Genomic DNA, 21,412 nt, shown 5'->3' on the forward strand with positions numbered 1-21,412 from the left:
GCATGGAGATTCCTCAAAAAATTAAAGATAAAACTACTGTATGATCCAGCAATTCCACTTCTGGGTAATTTTTTGAGGAAAAAAACACTAATTAAAAAAGATATATGAACCCCTAGGATCATTGTAGCATTATATATACATATATACACAACTTGCAAAAAGAAAATTATAGATTTTGCCTTTCTTCCATAGTATCTATCTCAACTTGTCAATGTGTATTTTCATTTGACATTTAATGTCACTCTAAGTAAAGGAAAATTTAAAATTTCAAGCATTAGCATGAATTTTACCATTCATCTTTATATTGGTCAATGCTAGTTTTAAATGCAAATATAAGAGCATTTAACTTGCATGTGCAGAATCACCAAAATCACATAATTCATATTTCATAGCTCTTACATGCATATGTATTTCATTCTTACCAGAACAGTAGAAATGCTGCACAAGACTAACTGTACTGTTTGTATTTCTTTATATGTACACATTCTACCAACACTTGACCTTCAGCTTACTAATGAGGTGGACTGAAAAGAAAAGGAATTATGAATTGTCCTATCATTCATTTTCCTTCTATGTCATCCTTTTTAGAGTGAGTGGTTAGAAAGGACAGTTAGAAAATAATAATGTTCCTCAGTTATTCATACTTCATAGAACACCATTGCCATTCTAGGTCCAAAGCAAGTTCTGGCTCAAAAGGAATCAGAAAGGCCTTTCAGCGCTGTCAGCACCCCTGAGTCCCCAGTTATAGAGGTACTGATATGGAACCTGCTCACAGAATTCCAGTGGACCCACAAAGCATTCTCAAAAGTAAATTCAGAAAGCATTACTTGATGTGAATATTTTATTAGGCAAATCAAACTGCGAGTCAGGAAACTTCAAACTAGAAGTGGTTAGAAGCTCAGCTTTCAGCAGTTACAGCTCAGTTCATAAAGCATGAATGAAGGAGTTAACATTTTTTAATGTGATTAATTACTAAAAACTTCCATTTTTTTAGAGTAGTAGAATTATTAAACTTACTTGTTTGAGCTGATGGGCTACAAACCAGTCACTAACATTAACATGTTAGTGGTAAGGTCACACTAACATGAAGAAAGCTTAAATTTTCTTTAAGGTCAGAGCCAGCATTTGGGGGAAATCACTATGACAGTATAACGGGATGGACTCTGCAGTCAGAGCAGGTACTAACGCACTTCGTAGAAAGGGATTAGGTAGGTGCCTGGATCAGAAGATGGAAGTTAGTGGAGTCTGGACCTGAATAATACTTAGAAAGTAGAAGTGACCGGACTGGGTAACTGGACGTGGAGAAGCTAAGGGAGAATAAAAAATTAGGAAGATTCCCCAGTCTTCTGGGCAGGTAACTGGATGGATGCTGGTGTCACTGCCTGAGGGGAAAAGAGCCAGAGGTAGTCGGGCAAAGAGAAAGAACCTGGATCTGAATATTTCAGATATCTGCAACCTCCCTTACAAAAATCCCATTAATCCAAAAGCTGCTCCTTATTTTGGTTTGAATATCCCTTTAACCGCCTCCGTACGGCAGGTTGACTGCTTGGGCGGGCAAACAACCGAGAAGATTCGTCTCACAAGAGGGAGCCCTTGCACATAACCTCGAAGACGGACAGCTGTAAGACTAGAGAAACAGAAATCCTTCGAACTCCCTAAAATACCCGCCCTGAAAGGTGTCGGAGAGGCTCCGCCTCTAAACACCAATAACTCCGAGCCGAAAAGCGCCGGACAACTGGCTCCGCCCCCGCGGGAGGGGGCGACGGATGCCCGGATGCGGATTCTCGGCGGGATTGCGTCACATGAGGCCGCCCGGCGGGGCGGGGCTCTGCCTGCGCCTTGGGCTGCGCCGCAGCGTCACGTGACCTCGTCCAGCCAGCCAATGGGTGAGCGCGGCGGAGAATTTCGAATGTGGTTGCAGCGGTCAGTGGCGGTGAGAGAGGGTCCCTGAGGCTAAAGGGGCTCGGAGCTCGGGACGCGCACGGCCACACAGCCTCGCGGAGCCTTGGAATGTGAGGAGGAGGGCGACAGCTGTGGCAGAAGCCGTGGCCAAGGTACTGTGGTGGACGTCCCTGCTGGAGGCGGGTCTCCGGGCCTCTTCCGGGAGCCCCCGTCCCGTCCCGCTTTCTCAAGAGGAGGCTGCAGGTTTTTCGGGTGTGACACAGGGGCATCTTGACCCCTGTTCCCCTTCCCTCTGGGTCTCTCTGTTCTGAGTTCGGTGGCCAAAAACTCAGGCTGTGGCGTCGGCCTGACCAGGGACCTCTCTCTGCTCAGCTCCCCGACCTGCGCTTTGCGATACTCTTATCTCCTCTTCTGTTCAGTGGGCCCGGAACCTCGCGCCTCGCGGAACTGTGTGGCTTAAGTGATGTGAAGGTAAAGCGTTTACAGTAGTTAAAAGCCAGGCTCAACGTGGGGGCACACAAACTGGCAGCTATTTTTTGTGTGGCGCGATGCCTTTGACGTCCTTTTCTTTTGCTGCTTCTCTTACCCTGGAAAAGCCGGCACTGGCCAGTGTCCTACAGCAAGAGTGATGAAAGAATTATGATGGAGATCAAATATTCTAGGTTCTTTTGAACCTAGGCCCCTTACCCGAACACCGTACAGATTGAGACTGCCCTCTGCGCTGTGACTGTTTTCATTCCTTCTCTCCACCACACCCCCTTTTAAGACTATCAGCCTAGACGGGAATGATAGGGCATATTTCTTTTGTAATTTTAAGTTGATTAAATGTAAGAACGAAAGTTTTTTATATAAGCTTTGCTTTTAAAATAACCAAACCAACTTGCTCAGTTACATAATCTGCCTGGCTCTCAAACATCTACAGGTTTGAACTCCAAAAACTCCATTGTGGTAGGGTATTTTATAAAACCTACTTAACATTAGTGTTTAAAAATAATAGTTGTGCTTGCTCTACTGGAAGCATCCCAGTATATATTGTATCTGTATTGGCAGAAAGAAAATATTTAATGAAATCTACAATGTCTATATTTAAGACCCCAGAGGAAAATAAGGAAGGCCTGGAGAAAACACTCAAGAAAATGTAAGATTCAGGAAAATATTTGACTAAGAAGAGATGAAGGTGTCCTTTTGCAGTGAAAATTGTATACGTAGATTGTGGTAGGAAACAAGAATTATTTTTTGCAATTTTAATATCTGCAAAGTACAGTCTAGGGCAAAAGAGGTTCATGAAAAGTAGTTTGACATGCTTAGTAGCAAAATACTGAAGCCATCTGATTTGCAGCCTTGAAAGATTTACATATACTTATGTACTAATACACTCAATGGTATGGTCTCCTGGCAGTGCATATTTTGCTACTTTAACTGTATGTAGAACAATAATTATATAATGTCTGCTGTATGCATGAGCTAAGTTTTAAAAATAACTATGAGAAAATTGGCATGTTCCTCCGCCCCAGTTCCTGCTTTTTCTAGCTCTGTGATTGTTATAACAGCCTAGTGAAATTGTATATAGTGTTCCATAGTATAACTAAACCTCTCAAGATCACCTGACTTTCTTGAGCATGTGTGCATATCTTAAGTAACTGGAAAGCAAAGCCCAGATACGTGTTTGCCTCTGAACTAATGCTGTAAGCCTAATAAACATTAAAATTTGGTCATAAATATTGTCATAGGAAACATAAATAATAATAACATCAAAATATATTAAGCATTTCCCTTAATGCCTAGTATTGGGTTGGCCAAAAAGTGCCTTCGGTTTTTTAAGTAAAAAGAAAAGACACGTTTTTCGTTTTCACCAAGAACTTTATTGAACAACGTATTCACCCTTTTGTTCCACTACCTTCTGCCATTTTTCAAGCAACTTCATAATTCCATCTTCCCAAAACTTCTAATCTTTTTGAGCAAAGATCTATTCCAAGTGCATCTTACAGTCTTCCAGAGAATTGAAATTTTTTCCATTAAGAGAATTTTGTAAAAACTGAAATAAATGGAAATCCGAAGTTGCAATGTCTGGTGAATTTAGCGGATGAATCAGAACTTCCCAGCCAAGCTGTAACAGTTTTTGCCTTGTCATCAAAGAAACATGAGATCTGGGGACTTCCCTGGTGGTGCAGTGGTTGAGAGTCCGCCTGCCAATGCAGGGGACGCGGGTTCGTGCCCGGGTCTGGGAAGATCCCACATGCCGCAGAGCGGCTGGGCCCATGAGCCATGGCCACTGAGCCTGCGTGTCCGGAGCCTGTGCTCTGCAACGGGAGAGGCCACGACAGTGAGAGGCCTGCGTACCCCCCAAAAAAAAAACAAAAACATGAGATCTTACGTTATTCTGATGGAAGATTATGCATTTTCTGTTCATTAATTCTGGACACTTTTCGTCGAGTGCTGCTTTCAGTTGGTCTAATTGGGAGCAGTACTTGTTGGAATTAATCATGGTTTTCCAGAAGGAGCTCATAATAGAGGACTCCCTTCCAATCCCACCATATATACAACATCACCTTCTTTGGATGAAGACTGGCCTTTGGTGTGGTTGGTGGTGGTTCATTTCACTTGCCCCACAATCTCTTCTGTTCCACATTGTTGTACAGTATCCCGTTTTCATTGCCCATCACAATTTGTTTTAAAAATGGAATGTTTTCGTGACATTTATGTAGAGAATCTCATGTGGAAATATGGTCAAGAAGGTTTTTTTCACTTAACTTATGTGGAACCCAAGAATCAAAGTGATTCACATAACCAGGCCGGTGCAAATGATTTTCAACTTTTGATTTGGATATTTTGAATATGTCAGCTATCTCCTGTGTGGTATAACGTTGATTGTTCTCAATTATTGTTTCTATTTGATCGCTATCAACTTCAACTGGTCTACCAGACTGTGAAGCATCGTCCAGTGAGAAATCTCCAGCAGAAAACTTTGCAAACCAATTTGACACATTTGATCAGTCACAGCACCTTCTCCATACACTGCACAAATCTTTTTTTGAGTTTCGGTTGCATTTTTACCTTTCTTGAAATAATAAAGCATAATATGCTGAAAATGTTGCTTTTTTTCTTCCATCTTCAGTATTAAAAAAGCTACATAAAAATTCTCCAATTATGGGCTTCCCTGGTGGCGCAGTGGTTGAGAGTCCACCTGCCGATGTAGGGGACGCGGGTTCATGCCCCGGTCCGGGAAGATCCCACATGCCGCGGAGCGGCTGGGCCTGTGAGCCATGGCCGCTGAGCCCGCGCGTCCGGAGCCTGTGCTCTGCAACAGGAGAGGCCACAACAGTGAGAGTCCTGCATACCGAAAAAAAAAAAAAAAAAAAAAATCACCAATTTTGATGGGTTTTTTATGTATTTTTTTTAATGCATGCTGATATGACAGCTGTCACATAACGATCTAACAAAATTGTTTCCAAGGAAGTTAAAGACAACTAAGTGCTACTAGAGCCATCTTATGGAAAAAACTGAACGAACCTTTTGGCCAACCCAATGTATAGTAAGCCCCCAATGAGTATTTGTTAAAGAATAAATAAGTGGCATATTATAGAGCCTTTGTGTTGGAAATCCATATTTATTAAGCCTTCCGTATAAAGTACCCGAGGAGGATAAAATTATGCCACAAATGTTAATGTAATTTAAAAGCTGCAAATGTAGGTTATTACCAGATTGGCTGTCTACTTCGGGCTAATTCGACAGTTACAAAGTCTCTAATCCGTTTTTTATGAATAACCTGTGTTTTCAGTTTTGTTTTATATTTGATATCACCCCTTGAAAAATTAAATATTTTCCATTGTTTTAAAGTCCTAGGCAGAAGATGGCCAAGGAAAGATGCCTCAAAAAGTCCTTTCAAGATAGTCTTGAAGACATAAAAAAACGAATGAAAGAGAAAAGGAATAAAAACTTGGCAGAGATTGGCAAACGAAAGTCTTTGATAGCTGCACCATGCCAAATAATCAGTAAGAAATTTTCATGTTGTCCTTTACATCACTGTTTAAGATCAGATTTAATAACTGATAAAAAAATTTTTATTGTCTTTTAGCCAACACTTCCACACTGCTAAAAAACTACCAAGACAACAACAGAATGTTAGTCTTAGCTTTGGAAAATGAAAAGTCCAAAGTGAGAGAAGCCCAGGATATCATCTTACAGCTGAGGAAAGAATGTTACTACCTCATGTGTCAGCTGTACACACTGAAAGAAAAACTTACTTCACAACAGACAGAAGAACCTGCTCAGGTATTTTGATCACAAAGGCTCAATTTCTTGGGAAAAATGTTAAAGCCATGAATTAGTAGTTTAGATCAATTTTGTTTTTTAAATTAATTACTGGTAGCTCTGTTATTAGTGAAGTGATGAGAACATCTTTCTTCAGTGCTGCAGCCCAGTTGTATGTGGGCCAGTTAAGAAAGCTTCAAGCATATACCTGTAGCTGATTGAGGCTTATACTCGTATAACTTGCTTCTGAAAGCAGGTAGCAAGACAACGTATAAAAGAAATAGTTTAGCCTCTTGCACAGCCAGACCCTTTGAATGGCAGCGATGTGAGTCAAAGGTAGGGGCAACCAAGCCAAAGGTCTAAAAGTGGTTGTGGAAGCAGACTAGTCCAAAGGTTTTAATCAATGCTATTAATCTTAGCTTTTCTATGTAGTTTTGCTACACCAGTGGGGTTTTGAAAGGACTACGTTGACTGGGGAGATGGGAAGTATTTAAGCGCTTTATGGAGAATCACTTTTACCTACTAGTTGGCTAAATAAGGACAACTATATATTAACTCCCAAACAAGAAATATCCTGAACATTTTGCTGTCTGTTTTTCAGTCTGATTCAGTTTGTGTCCAGGAATGTATAGAAAGGCCAGCCGAAACATAAGAGACGGGGAGAAATTTTGATTTAGGGTCTTATCTGGGTCTCGTCACACATTAATCCCTAGAAGAGAGAGGACAAGCCAGTTTCTCTCCTTTTCCCAGAGGCCACTGCCAGGAAAACTGCATGGGGCAGAGAAAGAAAAGAGCAGTGGTGAGTGTCAGGTGTTAACACTTGGGTGTCCATCTGTTTGCCACACCAGTGAGGACAGTTGTGTTGGCACCTAGGGCAGGAGAAGAAGCCAGAGCCTAGTGATTAGGGTAGGGGTCTGGACTCCAGAAAGGAATTAAGTCACTTCTCCATTGAGAGTCAGAGTCAGTGAAAGAGTTCTTGCTTCCCTGCAACTAAGGTAATTCCATATTTTTTCTGTGTATGACATATATAGAACTTGTGTGTGTATACACATACATATGTACACATATAGCAACATATACGTACATAATATAATAGAAAATTGTCTATAAAGATTAGATACGATTTTTTTTTTTTTTTACCTTCATGTAAAGGTTATTTGAAATATTTTTCCTTCAGAATATAATCTTTCCTAATTTTTTTTCTTTTCCTTGTTTGATCAACTAGTGAGGAAAAAAATTTCTCCAAAGACATTTGAATCTTCCTTTTCCCTTTCCAAATTTTTGCTGAAATCACACAGAGTGATGTCAAGTGAGTACTCAATGAGATAATCACAAAAACAGTGGTGAAAAAATTCTGTTATTGTAGGCCTTTTGACATTTATCAGTGATTTTTGAATATTTATTAAAAGATATCGTTAGTTGCTGGGTGAAAGTATTCCTAGCATTTAAAACATCAGAGTTTGTTTTCTGCCACGTACTCGCTGTATGTATCACTCATTCTCAACCATCATTGTATACGTGTGCATCCTTGTTTATCAAGTCAATTTTGCAGTGCTGGAGAACTTAAAATGCTTTAATAAGAATGTTTTTCTTGGGCTTCCCTGGTGGCGCAGTGGTTGAGAGTCCGCCTGCCAATGCAGGGGACACAGGTTCATGCTCCGGTCCGGGAAGATCCCACATGCCGTGGAGCGGCTGGGCCCGTGAGCCATGGCCGCTGAGCCTGCACGTCTGGAGCCTGTGCTCCGCAACGGGAGAGGCCACAACAGTGAGAGGCCCGCGTACCGCAAAAAAAAAAAAAGAATGTTTTTCTTGCCTGCCAATAATTAACTTACCTTGTAAGGATTAATCAGAAAGTAATTTCTAATAGCATTTTGTTCCCTAAGTTTTATCATGGCTCTTCTAAATAATTTTTATATCACTCTGTAGTTAAATATCCTCCTTTACTTATCTTCAGTAATAATACTAGCTTTAGAACATTAGCTATATTGATAATAAATTTAAAACTTTTAACAGGATTAAATTTCTAGTTGTTTCTGATGAACAGTTTTAACCTGTTCATTATAATGTCTTCATATTATATGTACATCAAATTTCATAAAACAACTGCACTGAATTGGAATGACTTTTAAGGAATCAGACTGGGCCACTCGTCTTCCTAACAAAGATCTACACACCTTCCTGTGTCTACACTGTGTTCTCTGTCTTCCTTCCTGTGCCATTGGCAGAAGTGTCTCTGCTCCTATCCAAGGCCAGTCCCTCCCCTTGTGCATCAGATTCCCTTCTTTTCATCTCCTCTAGGACTTTGCACCCTTCTCCAACATTTACCTCCCTCTACTGAATCGTTCTAGCTACATACAAATGTGCTTCAGTATCTCTCATCTTAAGAGGAAAAGAAAATAAATGGAACCTCTCCTGATCTCATTCCTCCATCTCATCTCTCTGCTTCCATTCACAGCAGAACTTTTCCAGAGAGAACAGAGCACTTACTGTCTTCCCTTCCTCAGCGTCCCCTAACATTTGAACTCACTCTTACCAGGCTTTCATCCCCACCATTCTGTTGTCACTGTGTGTCAAGGTCACCAAAACCTCCGTGTTACCAAATTCAGGGGTCACTTCTATTTTTTGTTGGCCTTGAAGTAAAACATAGTACAGGGATAACTCTTTGCTGGAAATACTTTGATCTCTTAGCTTTCTTACCATCATACTCTTTCTGACTGTTCTATGTCCATCTCTTCTGCTGGCTTCTTTACTTTTAAACATCAGTTGTCCTAGTCCCATCTCATCTGCTCCCATAGCTTTAAATATTGTCTGCCTGCTGGTGGCTTCCAAATTTGTAGCTCAAGACCTACACAAACACACATACACACACACACACACACACACACACACACACACAGTTACTACTTGATATATTCACTTAAATATTTATAAAGGATCTCAAATATATTGCGTACAAAGCACAACTCTTTATTTCCCCCTTCCCAAGACATTGGACTTCTGCCTCCCTCTGTAAGTCTTACTCAGCTCAATAAGGCAACCCACCCATTTGCTCAAGTCAGAAGCATAAGAAGCTTCCTTCTCACTCTGTGTCCCTACCTCCACCCCTATTCAATGTGAGTACACTGTTACCGCAAAGCCTTCCCCTGGGCTTCACCTCCACAGCCATAGGAATCCTGTCCAACCTGATATGTCTTGCTTGATTTACTATGATGACTTCCTAACAGCCTGTGCCCTTGGCCCTTTTCAATCCATGTTTCACACAGTGGCCAGACTGATCTCTTTAAAACTCAGATCATTTTACTTCCCTGCTTAATATTCAAATGACTTCCCATCACACATAGACTAAAATCCAAACTCATGGTTCTCAAGGCCCTACATTATCTGGCCTCTGTGTGCCCACCTCTCACTGGTCTTTTCAGTGACTATGTTCCAGCCCCAGTGGCCTTTCTTTTCTGAGCACAGCAAGGTTTTCCTATATCATGACTTTTGTATCTGCTGTTTCCACTTCTTCCTCCTTCAATGGCTGGCTCTTTGCGTTCTTCAGATTTCAGATGAAAGTCATCCCATCTAAAAGAGACCTCCAACATCAGTTACTCTCTGTCATTTCAACCTGAGTATTTCCTTCATTGCATTTATCACCATCAGCTTTTTTACATTTCATCTCCCTACACTAGCATGTAAGCTTTAAAAGAGTAGTACTTAATCTATTTTGTAGCTATAGATTCAGTTCCTAGAACAGTCCCTGACCATAGCAGACTGTCAATAAGTACTGTTGAATAAATGAATGCTTTGTTATGAATATTTCCATTGTACCAGTGTTTTCTTTGTTTTAATACATTGACAGGACCGGGAAGTATGTCCCTCTGGAATGGACTCCAGTAGCGACAGCAACTCCAGGAATTTACTCGTGGAGGATTTACCGTTAGTATCAAATTCATTATTATGATTATTAATGCCAAGAAGTATTTAATTCTGTGCTCCATTTATGAAAGGAAATTAGCATTATATTGACTCTTATATTTGGGTCTGACGTTCTAAGAATGTATTTAAGAAATTTTATATGTTGAAATTCTGTGCTATGTAGCCAAGCCAAAGCTTTCTTCTATTTAGTTACTTTTTTGATGTCTAGGAATAAAAAGCTTCTCCTGAATTTTTAAACTATGCCCTTCAGTTCTATTTTTCTTGTATCGTGTTTTTATTCTAAGGATTGGTTATTCAAATGATGGTATTTTGCCAGTACTACAAATAGTCTGGTTTAGAAAAGAAATCTAATATCATATTTAACACAGCTTTCACACTGTCTTGCTAATCCAATTCATTCTTAAATACCATCAGACCATATATACCTTCTTCTTCTCTTGGATTAAGTGTACTTTATTTGTTTGCTTATGAATTACTGAGATATAATTAGATACAGTAAAATGCACAGATCTTAATTACACAGTTCAGTGAATTGGACTAATGTATACACCCGTGAACCAAAACCTGAGTTAAGATGCAGAGCATTGCTGTCACTCTGGCCCAGGGTTTCTCAGTCTAAGCGCCTCTGACATTTTGGGCTACATCATTCTTGCTTGTGGGGCTGTCCCAAGCATTGTGGGATGTTTAGCAGCATCCCTGGTCTCCACCCACTAGAGGCCAATAGCAGCCTGCCTCGAACAGTTATAAGAACCAAAATGTCTCTCAACATTGCCAAATATCCTGGGGGTGTTGGGGGGAGGGGGAGGTTAACTGTCCCCAGGTGAGAGCTACTGCCATAAGCCATTCCCTCATGTCCCTTTCGAGTCTGTGCCCCCTCCTTGCAAAAGTAATCACTAATATGATTCCTATCCCCATATTAATTTTAATCATGAATAGTTTTTAAACAGTTGAATGTTAAGATTTGACGAAATATTTATGTGGTGATCAAAAAGCAAGATGAGGTAATTGAGTTTTTATAAGGTTTCTAAAATTGTTATTAGTTGGTTGCCATAACTCTGTTACCTAAACTTGTACTTAAGTTTTGATGTCCTTAGGGGGAAATTCTCTAGAGAAAATAGAGAATAAAATTATAATTAGAATGAAACAGCCATATTAAAGCATAAAGAATGGAAATTTCTTGTTCCATGAACCAAAGGGGAACAAAATTTTTAAAGAAAATGAACAGTATTAACTTCAGAGGAGTCAGTAGGTAAGCACCGTAGAAGTGTTCACTGCCTACAAATCACAGCTCGGCTAGTGATAATGCAGGCTCCTAAAGAAGGATCTAACTGCATTTCTTTGATGTATTTTATAAGTCGATCTGATTGGCTGTTTCTCCAGTTAAATGAAATGGTGAGTTATGGAACGTTTTCAGGAGGAACTGTCCAGTTTGATACATTAGTTCCTCCAGTGGCAGTTGAATGTCAGTCGTAACAAATCAGCCTCCACGTAATCAGCATACGTGTTTTTTGGTTTCATTTGATATAGAACAGATGTACCGATTTAGAGCGGAATTATGAAATGATACTAAAGAAAAGAACTTACTTTGTAGAAAATCTTAAAATTTGTTTTTATTACATAATAAATAAATTTTTGTTTTTTATTGGTATTTTCTAAGGCAAGTTCCTCTTCAGGACGCTGACTTTCCAGGACAAGAAGAATTGTTCCAAATAGAAGGTAATACAAATGAAAATCTAAAAATACTGCTAAAGGCAAGATGAGATCTTTGGGAACAAGTAACATAATTAAATTTCTCTAATTTTTATTTGTTTACCTTTTTAAATCTTCTCGTCTGATATTCTGCTCAAAGCAAATATCTGTTTATTTTACACAGAATAACAAGAGTTTTAAAACACATCCATTTATTTTTCCAAATCTATAGTCAGAAACCTTGCCTATAACTGTGGCTGCAGTTTACTGAGCCTACTATGTGTTACGCTCTGTGTTAGGCATTTAACATATGTTACCGCAGTTAACCCTCATAACGACCTTGGAATATATAGGTACAGACAGTCGGAAGGAAGTAAATATTATGCTCCCCAGATTTTTATTTATTTATAGTAAATGTGGGAAAACTACAGGATGAATTTTCATTAGTTCCATTTTTAACTTTGAATTCTAAGATTCTTGAAATTTAAATTTCCATAAAGTAAAACTATATTTCTCATTTGTTTTTTTAAATTCTCAGAGCCAGTACCTAATATTTCTCAAGACAGACTGGGATTCGATTTGGATTCAGGTGAAGATAAGTCAACAGATAATGTCTTACCTAGAACTGTATCTCTCCGTCGCAGTTTAAAGAAACATGTCAACAATCCATGTCAGTTCAAAGCCTTGGATGATTTTGGAATCAGTCATTTGTCAGAGCAGTTTTTGGAGCTGGAAAGAATTAGATTTGTAGACCCACCAGTAAACACGCACATACCTGAAAATGTAGAACAAAATTTTTGTCAATGGAACAAGGATGAAATTTACTTATCACCAAGGCTAATTCACCCAGGACCATCTACTAAGACAAAAGAAGACATTTTAGAGTATAAATTAGACCAAACTAAAAGTAAGCACAGAGCTGCCCAAGGAAGAAAAAGAGAAGAGAAAAGAAAAGCTAACAAAAGGAAAAAAACAAAATCTGTCTCAAAATATAAAGGGAGCAAAAAAAAAACTGTTTCCCAAAAAAAGTTGGATAAATCTGTTACCTCTAGGGATGCTTACAATTTTAATTTGCAAGAGGGTGTTCATCTTACTCCTTTCCGACAAAAAATGAGCAATGATTCTAAAAGAGAAGAAAACAACAATGAATCTGAAGTGAGCATCTGTGAAACAAGTGGTTCAGGAGATGATTCTGATGACCTCTATCTGCCCACGTGCAAGTACAGTCAAGATCTCACCAGTGAATCGGATAGGAGTCCAGTCACCAGGCCTCGATCTAAAAGAGCACTGAAACATAGGGGTGAAAAGGAGACAGAGGGTTCTGAGCCAACAAAACCTCCTCCTAGTAAGTGATTTACTTGTTTGCCTGCATTTTTAATGTTTATGATAAATGATCACTCCCGGTGCTTATATACTATACTTACCATCTGTTTCTCTGGAGGAGGTTACAGACTTACCATCTGTCTCTTTGGGGAAAGTTACAGTCAGATTAAATAGTGGGGAGCTGTGGGGTGGAAATCACAGTTGTGTTGCTTCGACATGCTTTAAGCTAATTTAAATCCTCTTTAAGAACAAATACTACTTGTTATGGAGAAAGCAATTTTACTTTCAGTAAATGAAAGCTTCCAAGGCGAGGAAAAACTTTTGTGGAGTTTAAGTTGAATTTAAATGCCTATTACACACTCCCCTGAAACATCCCGTTGAAAATGAAATCAAACTTGAATCCAGTGACCTGTAATTTTAATGGCTTTGCTTTATATAGTCAACTTGACAAGAACCACAATTTAAAATAATTTTCTGTTTAGTGAAGGTGGCCTAATTAGACCAAGAAAACCTTTTCCTCAATTGATGGGCTTAGTATTCTTTTGTAAGACATTTGTAAAACATCTAAGAACTGTGGCTTAGAAAAATCTTGCTTTTATTGGTTAGATCAAAAAGTAGGCATGGGGGCTTCCCTGGTGGCGCAGTGGTTGAGAGTCCGCCTGCCGATGCAGGGGACACGGGTTCGTGCCCCGGTCCGGGAGGATCCCACGTGCTGCGGAGCGACTGGGCCCGTGGGCCATGGCCGCTGAGCCTGCGCATCCGCAGCCTGTGCTCTGCAACGGGAGAGGCCGCAACAGTGAGAGGCCCGGGTACCGCAAAAAAAAAAAAAAAGTAGGCATGGTTCAAATGTTGATGATACAGTCTGCACCTGCCCACAGAGATTCTCATCTGGGAATTTTAGTCTGGAGAAACTAACATAAACAGGCAGGTTTATTCCCCAAATATTGTCATGCTAGTTCATTTGATGCTCAGAACAACTCTGTGACATGTAGGTGTGATCATGCTTGTCTTGTTTATAAGGAAACCGAAACCTAAAAAAGCTAAATGACTTTCCAAGGTCAACCAGTTAGGTGGTGGTAGCATGCAAATATCTTTTTAAAAAAATATGCTGTAGGGCTTCCCTTCCCTAGTGGCGCAGTGGTTGTGAGTCCGCCTGCCGATGCGTGGGACACGGGTTCGTGCCCCGGTCCGGGAAGATCCCACACGCCGCGCAGCGGCTGGGCCCGTGAGCCATGGCCGCTGAGCCTGCACGTCCGGAGCCTGTGCTCCGCAACGGGAGAGGCCACAACAGCGAGAGGCCCGCGTACCGCAAAAAAAAAAAAAAAAATGCTGTAATGATTTTAGAGTAAATCAAACAAGATTGGCAAAATATTGATAATTATTGAAGCTGGGTAACTGGGGGCTTATTATACTGGTGTCCCCGTCTTTGTGTATACTTGAAATATTTCATAATAAGTTTTTAAAAGAAAAAAAAATACACTCTAAGATAGTGTTACTCAGAATTTGGTCCCCAGACCATCAGCATCAGCATTACCTGGAAACTTCTTAGAAAAGCAGAATCTCAGGCCATACCCCACATCCTTGATTCAGAATCTGTATCTCTCTAACAAAATCCCTAGAAGATCTGTATATGCTTTGAAGTTTTAGAAGCTTTATTCCGGAATATAGCAACTGATCTGATGTTGTTGTTTAACCATATTTTCCAAACCAAAAGTTGGAATAGTTAGTATGGTACAAGATGCTTATGTAGGGACAAGAAAGACAGAATATTTGAATCCCAAATAACCCTGGACAATGGTTAATAAGTATAAAGTCATTTTACAGTTACAATTTAGTTTTTCTTGGGAAATGATTTGCTTTTTAAAACTATTTTAAGAGCTTGTTTGTCTTATAGTGTTCTTACCTGTGTGCTGGGTAGCTGTCTCCCAATATAGATGTAGCCCCAAGTAGAATAACTTGGATGTTTATGACAGGAAAAACATTGGGTAGCTGTTTAGCTGACTAGCTTTACTAGAGGGAACACCTTTTCTCCTGGTTTACCCAGAGAATACGATTTAGAATTCTCATTTATTTAATAGAATGAGTTTGTGTGGCTTTATAAGACAATAAGAAGTCACTTGATGATAAACTTAGGAATTGAAAGAGATTGAGGCCTGGATGATTCTAAAGAGCAAGGTGTGACTAAATGAAATTGCATAGTTTAAACTAATTCATTGTGCCCAAGCTATCCTAGAAGAATTTTAATTTTTTCTTTAATTTTTAAGAATTTTAAGTTTTAGTAAACTATTGTTTTAGTCAGTTCTTCACAGCTACAGTAATTAATATTTCAGTGTTATCTGGGAGGAAAAAATGGTGAACAAGTTTTTAAAAATCTGTGTTATAAAATGCTGGATTTTGTATACTTTTAAGATGTGTAATTGCGTACAGTTTTAGTTCCTGTGTTTGCTTGTTTGTTTTTTGGAACCATATTCAATAAAACTTGTTTTCTGTAGGTGCACTACCTGAAACTCACCAGTCACCTCATTTTCACCTGAAGGATATCACAAATGTCCCCTTGTATCCTGTAGTGAAAACCAGAAAACTTTCTCTTTCTCCAAAAAAGAATGTAGAAAGCCCACCAGTGTCTTTGCATAAACGTAGGTGCACAGCCAGTGTGAACTATAAGGAACCCACGCTCGCTTCGTAAGTATTTGGCTTGTGGGAGCTAACTTTTAATGATACGCATGGGGGGATTAAGGTTATGGACCTTATTTGAAATACACCATTTTGATGAAAATCTGAACCAGGAATATTAACAATGGCATACTCTACAGTAAATTTATACTGAAGAGTAAGTTAGTATTGGGATGCTTATAATTATGCCTACGAGTTCTCTTTACTCTTACAGGAAACTGAGAAGAGGGGACCCTTTTACAGATTTGTGTTTCTTGAATTCGCCTATTTTTAAGCAGAAAAAGGATTCCAGACGCAGTTCTAAAAAAAAAAAAGCATGAAGCGAGTACAATGAATCGTTTGTTGGATGTTGTTTAAATTCATCCTACACCCTCTTCTGTGGTGCCGAGAGAATCTGTAAGATACTGTTCAAGTGGGTTGAACTATTGCCATAGAATATTCTCTTGACAGGACTCTAGATCGTGAACATTTCTTCAAAACTATGCTTCAAATGTGATGGTTTTTCTTACACCTTTGATACATTTGGTTTATTTTTTCTTTTAGGTATAAATAATTGGACTTAAGCACTATAATAGTTTAGATTTTTTATACTGCCTAATTTTAGTCAAAATGTATCTTATACCAGCATTTGGAAATTAGTGTTTCTTCAGATTAAGATGTTTTAATTATAAGGCATCTTTATTTTTCCCTTAAGTAGGTAATACTATGATTGAATGAATGATTTTTGAAGACAGGCTGAGGATCTTTTGAAACTCTTTGTACAATATTTGAACAAAATAAATCCTTGTCATTCACAGTAGCGTGTACCCTAAGCTGTTTGTGGATCCCTTATACTATTGTTGTATTTGGTTTTTCAGATAAAATGTGTATTAGATCATGATCAGAGAATTGATGGTTGCTTAGGCCCAGGGACCAGGTAAGTGATTGGCTCTGAACCCCCAGCTCCAGGCATACATTGTTCATAGGGATACCTCAGCAAAATCACAAATTATTGTGTCATGGCCTTTCAGTATAGTTACTTGTTTAGTCAAAAACGCCAGATGTTAAATGTGTGAATGCTAAGGGCTTTTTTGTATTTTTGATCAATTCCTAAGGCCATGGCCGGTGGCACCACCAATGACAGAAGTGAGGGATGCTCAAACTTGAGGAAGCCATGAATTCACTCAAGCTAGGTCTTCAGAGAAGTGAAGCCAGTTTGCAACCAAACAAACCTGGGACCAGGCTGTAGAGAGCAGACTGTGGCCAGAGCTGGAGTGGGTCTGGCCTGGCTTAAACTGTGCTCCAGCCTAACAAGGAAAAACCTGCTGGTTTTGGGTCTCTGCCTTTGCCTTTAAATCATGATGTGACTTCTTTTCCCCAAGGTTCCTAATTGAAGAGTAAAATTTTAACTAGTTTAAAAAAAAATTAATTCAGTGAGAGGGAATTAGTTCAGTTCTGAGAGTTTGAAGACTACATTTGTATATACCTCTGTAAAATTTAAAGTTACTCATTTTTAAAGAGCAATAAAGTTTGTATAAGATTAGTGCTTGTGTTTTTCTTCCGTTCTTTAAATATCAGAGGTAGCATATCTCCCTGGTCATCTTTCTCTCCGGCCTTCACCACTCTCGCCCTTTTTGGACATTTCTCTCCCAAACCTTGGTTTTCTCTGTAGTCCTCGCCCCCATAGGTCTCCCATCCTCACACGTCTCTTCTCTTTCAGCTTCTCGTTGTGGAACGGCCCTGTCCATGATCAACAATTTCTGTTTTACTGGGTGATTCTTCTAACCCTGACCTCAAGTTTTCTTGACTGACTCCACATCTTTCTGCATTCCATGCCAGTCACACCCAAAATCCTTTCCATCAGCCCAAGTTTTCCTGTCCCTGAAGGAATCACTGGTTCATATGCCCTACTCTCCCATCACAGTCTCTTATTTTTCTAGTTTGTTTGTTCAGCCACTGCTCTTACAGCTGTTCTTTGAATTCATAGAAACTCTAGAATGGCTATCTTAATTAAGATTGAATACAATGTAAAGTTTAATTTCTCAGTCACAGTTGCTGCATTTCAAGTGCTCAGTAGCCACATTTGGCTCCAGTGGTTACCATACTGGGGACAATGCAGATGTACAACATTCCCGTCACCCCAGAAAGTTCTATTGCATGACGTTGCTCTAGGCCAGCACTGTGCAAACTGCAGACTACAGACCGAATTCAGCCCTCTGCCTGCTTTCATATGGTCTGAAAATGTTTTTTATGTCTTTAAATCAAAAACTTGCTATCGGGGGCTTCCCTGGTGGCGGAGTGGTTGAGAGTCCGCCTGCCGATGCAGGGGACATGGGTTCGTGCCCCGGTCCGGGAAGATCCCACATGCCGCGGAGCGGCTGGGCCCGTGAGCCATGGCCGCTGAGCCTGCGCGTCCGGAGCCTGTGCTCTGCAACCGGAGAGGCCACAACAGTGAGAGGCCCGCGTACCACAAAAAAAAAAAAAACCTTGCTATCGATTCTGATGTTAGAAAACACTAACTTTGAACCCCTATTAGTACTTAACATAATATCCTTCATTTTGCCTCTTGCAAAGACTTGCAAAGTCTAAAATATTTACTCTTGAGCCCTTTACCCCAAAAGCTTGCCAACTCCTGCTAACTTTGACTGCCTTTCCTATGACTTTATAGATCTTTCTCTTCTGATGTTTTTTCATCTATCTTTGATCCTCACCTTCCCGTCATCTCCAAAATCAATTATTTTTCTAAATGTGGTGGTTTTATACTTTTACAGTTTTTGTATTTTAATATTGTAGCATTTATCCAGACTATTAAGATTGTTTTGTGTTTTAACATTTTTACATGAATGCTATATTGTATATATCTTTTTGCAACTACTTTTAGCTCAACATTGTGTTTTTAGATTTGTCCACATTGGCAGATATAGATTATTTTCATCGGTGTACAGAATTTTATTATATAAATAAATCAGACTTATTCTTCTTTTGATAAACATTTTGCTTCTACTTCTTCATTATCATAAATTAGTGCTGCACTGAATATTCTATATTCTTGTATGTGTGTAAATAAGTTTCCGTGGAGTTAGTACCTAGAAGTAGGGTTGCTTTCTAAATGGTGGTACCAATTCTCCAGACACAAGGAGTATATCATTTTCCAAACAGCAAATTTTTTTAAATTTAAATAAGTATTTACTTTTTTTTTTTGCAGTATACTTGATTTACAATGTTGTGTTAGTTTCAGGTGTACAGCAAAGTGATTCAGTTATATATATAACCTGTAATGGAGATTCTTATAGGTTATTACGAGATATTGAACATAGTTCCCTGTGCTATACAATAGGTCCTTCTTGTTTATTTTATATATAGTGTGTATCTGTTAATCACAAACTCCTAATTTAACCCTCCCTCCCCCACCTTTCCCTTTTGGTAACCATAAGTTTGTTTTCTTTGACCATGAGTCTATTTCTATTTTGTAAATAAGTTCATTTGTATCACTTTTTAGATTCCACATGTAAGTGATATCATATTGTATTTGTGTTTCTCTGACTGACTTCACTCAGTATGATAATCTCTAGGTCCATCCATGTTGCTGCAAATGGCATTATTTCGTTCTGTTTTATGGCTGAGTAATATTCCATTGTATATATGTACCACATCTTCTTTATCCATTCATCCATCAATGCACATTTACGTTGCTTCCATATCTTGGCTGTTACAAAATAGTGCTGCTATGAATGTTGGGGTGCACGTCTTTTTGAGTTAGACTTTTGTCTGGATATATGCCCAAGAGTAGAATTGCTAGATCATATGGTAATTCTGTTTTTAGTTTTTTAAGGAATCTCCATACTGTTCTCTATATTGGCTGCACCAATTTACATTCCCACCAACAGTGTAGGAGGGTTCCTTTTTCTCCATAGCCTCCCCAGCATTTATTATTTGTAGACATTTTGATGATGGCCATTCTGACTGGTGTGAGGTGATACCCCATTGTAGTTTTGATTTGCATTTCTCTTGTACTTAGCGATGTTGAGCATCTTTTCATGTGCCTTTTGGCCATCTGTATGTCTTCTTTGGAGAAATGTCTATTTAGGTTGTCTTCCCATTTTTTGATTGGGTTGTTTGTTTTTTTTTCTTGATATTTAGCTGCATGAGCTGTTTCTATATTTTGGAAATTAAGACCTTGTCTGAGGCATCCTCTGCAAATATTTTCTCCCATTCCGTAGGTTGTCTTTTTGTTTATGGTTTCCTTTGCTGTACAAAAGGTTTTTAAGTTTAATTAGGGCCCATTTGTTTATTTTTGCATTTGTTTCCATTACTCTAGGACAGGGGTCCCCAACCCCCCAGGCTGCGCAGCAGGAGGTGAGCAGTGAGCGAGCAGAGCTTCATCTGCCGCTCCCCATCGCTCACATTACTGCCTGAACTATCTCCATGCACCCTGCCTCAGTCTGTGGAAAAATTGTCTTCCACGAAACTGGTCCCTGGTGCCAAAAAGGTTGGGGACCACTGCTCTAGGAGACTGATCCAAAAAAATATCAGAGAGTGTTCTGCCTATGTTTTCCTCTAGGAGTTTTATAGTTTCCAGTCTTACATTTAGATCTTTAATCCACTTTGAGTTTATTTTTGTGTATGGTGTTAGAGAATGTTCTAATTTCATTCTTGTACATGTAACTGTCCAGTTTTCCCAGCACCACTTATTGAAGAGCCTGTCTTTTCTCCATTGTATATTATTGCTTCCTTTGTCATAGATTAATTGACCATAAGTGCATGGGTTTATATGTGGGCTTTCTATCCTGTTTCATTGATCTATGTATATGTTTCTGTTCCAGTACCATACGGTTTTGATTACTGTAGCATTGTAGTTTGCTCTGAAGATAGGGAGCCTGATTCGTCCAGCTTCATTTTTCTGTCTCAAGATTGTTTTGGCTATTTGGATTCTTTTTTGTTTCCACAAAAACTTTTAAATTTTTTGTTCTAGTTCTGTGAAAAATGCCATTGGTAATTTGATAGAGATTGCATTGAATCTGTATATTGCCTTAGGCAGTATGTCATTTTAGCAATATTGATTGTTCCAATCCAAGAACATGGTATATCATTCCATCTGTTGTGTCATCTTCAGTTGCTTTCATCAGCATCTTATAGTTTTCAAAGTATGGGTCTTTTGCCTCCCTAAGTAGGTTTATTCCTAGGCACTTTATTCTTTTTGATGCAATTCTAAATGGGATTGTTTCCTTAATTTCTCTTTCTGATAGTTCCTTCTTAGTTTATAGAAATGCAACAGATTTCTGTATATTAATTTTTGTATCCTGCAACTTTATCAAATTCATTGATGAGCTCTAGTAGTTTTCTGGTGGCATGTTAGGATTTTCTATGTATAGTATCATGTCATCTGCAAACAGTGACAGTTTTACCTCTTCCTTTCCCAGTTGGATTCGTTTTCTTTTTTTCTCTGATTGGTGTGGCTAGGGCTTCCAAAATTATGTTGAATAAAAGTAACGAGAGGACTTCCCTGGTGGTCCAGTGGTTAAGACTCCATGCTTCCACTGTAGGGGGCACGGGTTTGACCTCTGGTTGGGGAAGTTCCGCATGCCACGTGGTGCAGCCAAAAAAAAACAAAAAATGGTGAGAGTGGGCATCCTTGTCTTGTTTCTGATCTTAGAGGGAATGCTTTAAGCTCTTC

The 21,412-nt window shown here is 39.2% G+C and overlaps 1 protein-coding gene and 1 long non-coding RNA gene across 3 annotated transcripts; one reads left to right on the forward strand and one right to left on the reverse strand.

The window, feature by feature from the left end:
* Positions 1-1,900: 1,900 nt before the first annotated feature.
* On the forward strand, positions 1,901-17,281 carry SGO1 (shugoshin 1). 2 transcript variants are annotated; one of them, XM_027086531.1, is made up of 8 exons: positions 1,901-2,054; positions 5,740-5,894; positions 5,978-6,174; positions 9,998-10,074; positions 11,732-11,790; positions 12,302-13,108; positions 15,579-15,768; positions 15,974-17,281. In XM_027086531.1, exons 2-8 carry the CDS (start codon positions 5,753-5,755, stop codon positions 16,077-16,079), a joined length of 1,578 nt encoding a protein of 525 aa, XP_026942332.1. In that variant the 5' UTR covers positions 1,901-2,054; positions 5,740-5,752; the 3' UTR covers positions 16,080-17,281. The 2 variants fall into 2 exon arrangements, with proteins under 2 accessions (XP_026942332.1, XP_026942333.1); XM_027086532.1 differs by having other exon boundaries at positions 1,903-2,081.
* On the reverse strand, positions 7,970-12,916 carry LOC113609371 (uncharacterized). The gene is made up of 4 exons (XR_003428610.1): positions 12,826-12,916; positions 12,383-12,538; positions 9,554-9,720; positions 7,970-8,998 (listed from the first exon to the last, which is right to left on the reverse strand). It is a non-coding gene; the product is annotated as an uncharacterized LOC113609371 (long non-coding RNA).
* Positions 17,282-21,412: the final 4,131 nt, after the last annotated feature.

The sequence above is a fragment of the Aethalodelphis obliquidens genome, unplaced genomic scaffold (genome assembly GCF_003676395.1).
Source record: "Aethalodelphis obliquidens isolate GAN/ISIS:26980383/991018 unplaced genomic scaffold, ASM367639v1 scaffold56, whole genome shotgun sequence".
Lineage (NCBI taxonomy): Eukaryota > Metazoa > Chordata > Mammalia > Artiodactyla > Delphinidae > Aethalodelphis > Aethalodelphis obliquidens.

Bases quoted from the DNA above. Each gene is read 5' to 3' on its own strand.
- SGO1 (XM_027086531.1), top strand. From the start codon at position 5,753: ATGGCCAAGGAAAGATGCCTCAAAAAGTCCTTTCAAGATAGTCTTGAA. The intron at 6,175-9,997 runs GTATTTTGATCA...ATACATTGACAG, and splicing joins AGACAGAAGAACCTGCTCAG to GACCGGGAAGTATGTCCCTC. The intron at 15,769-15,973 runs GTAAGTATTTGG...TTACTCTTACAG, and splicing joins AAGGAACCCACGCTCGCTTC to GAAACTGAGAAGAGGGGACC.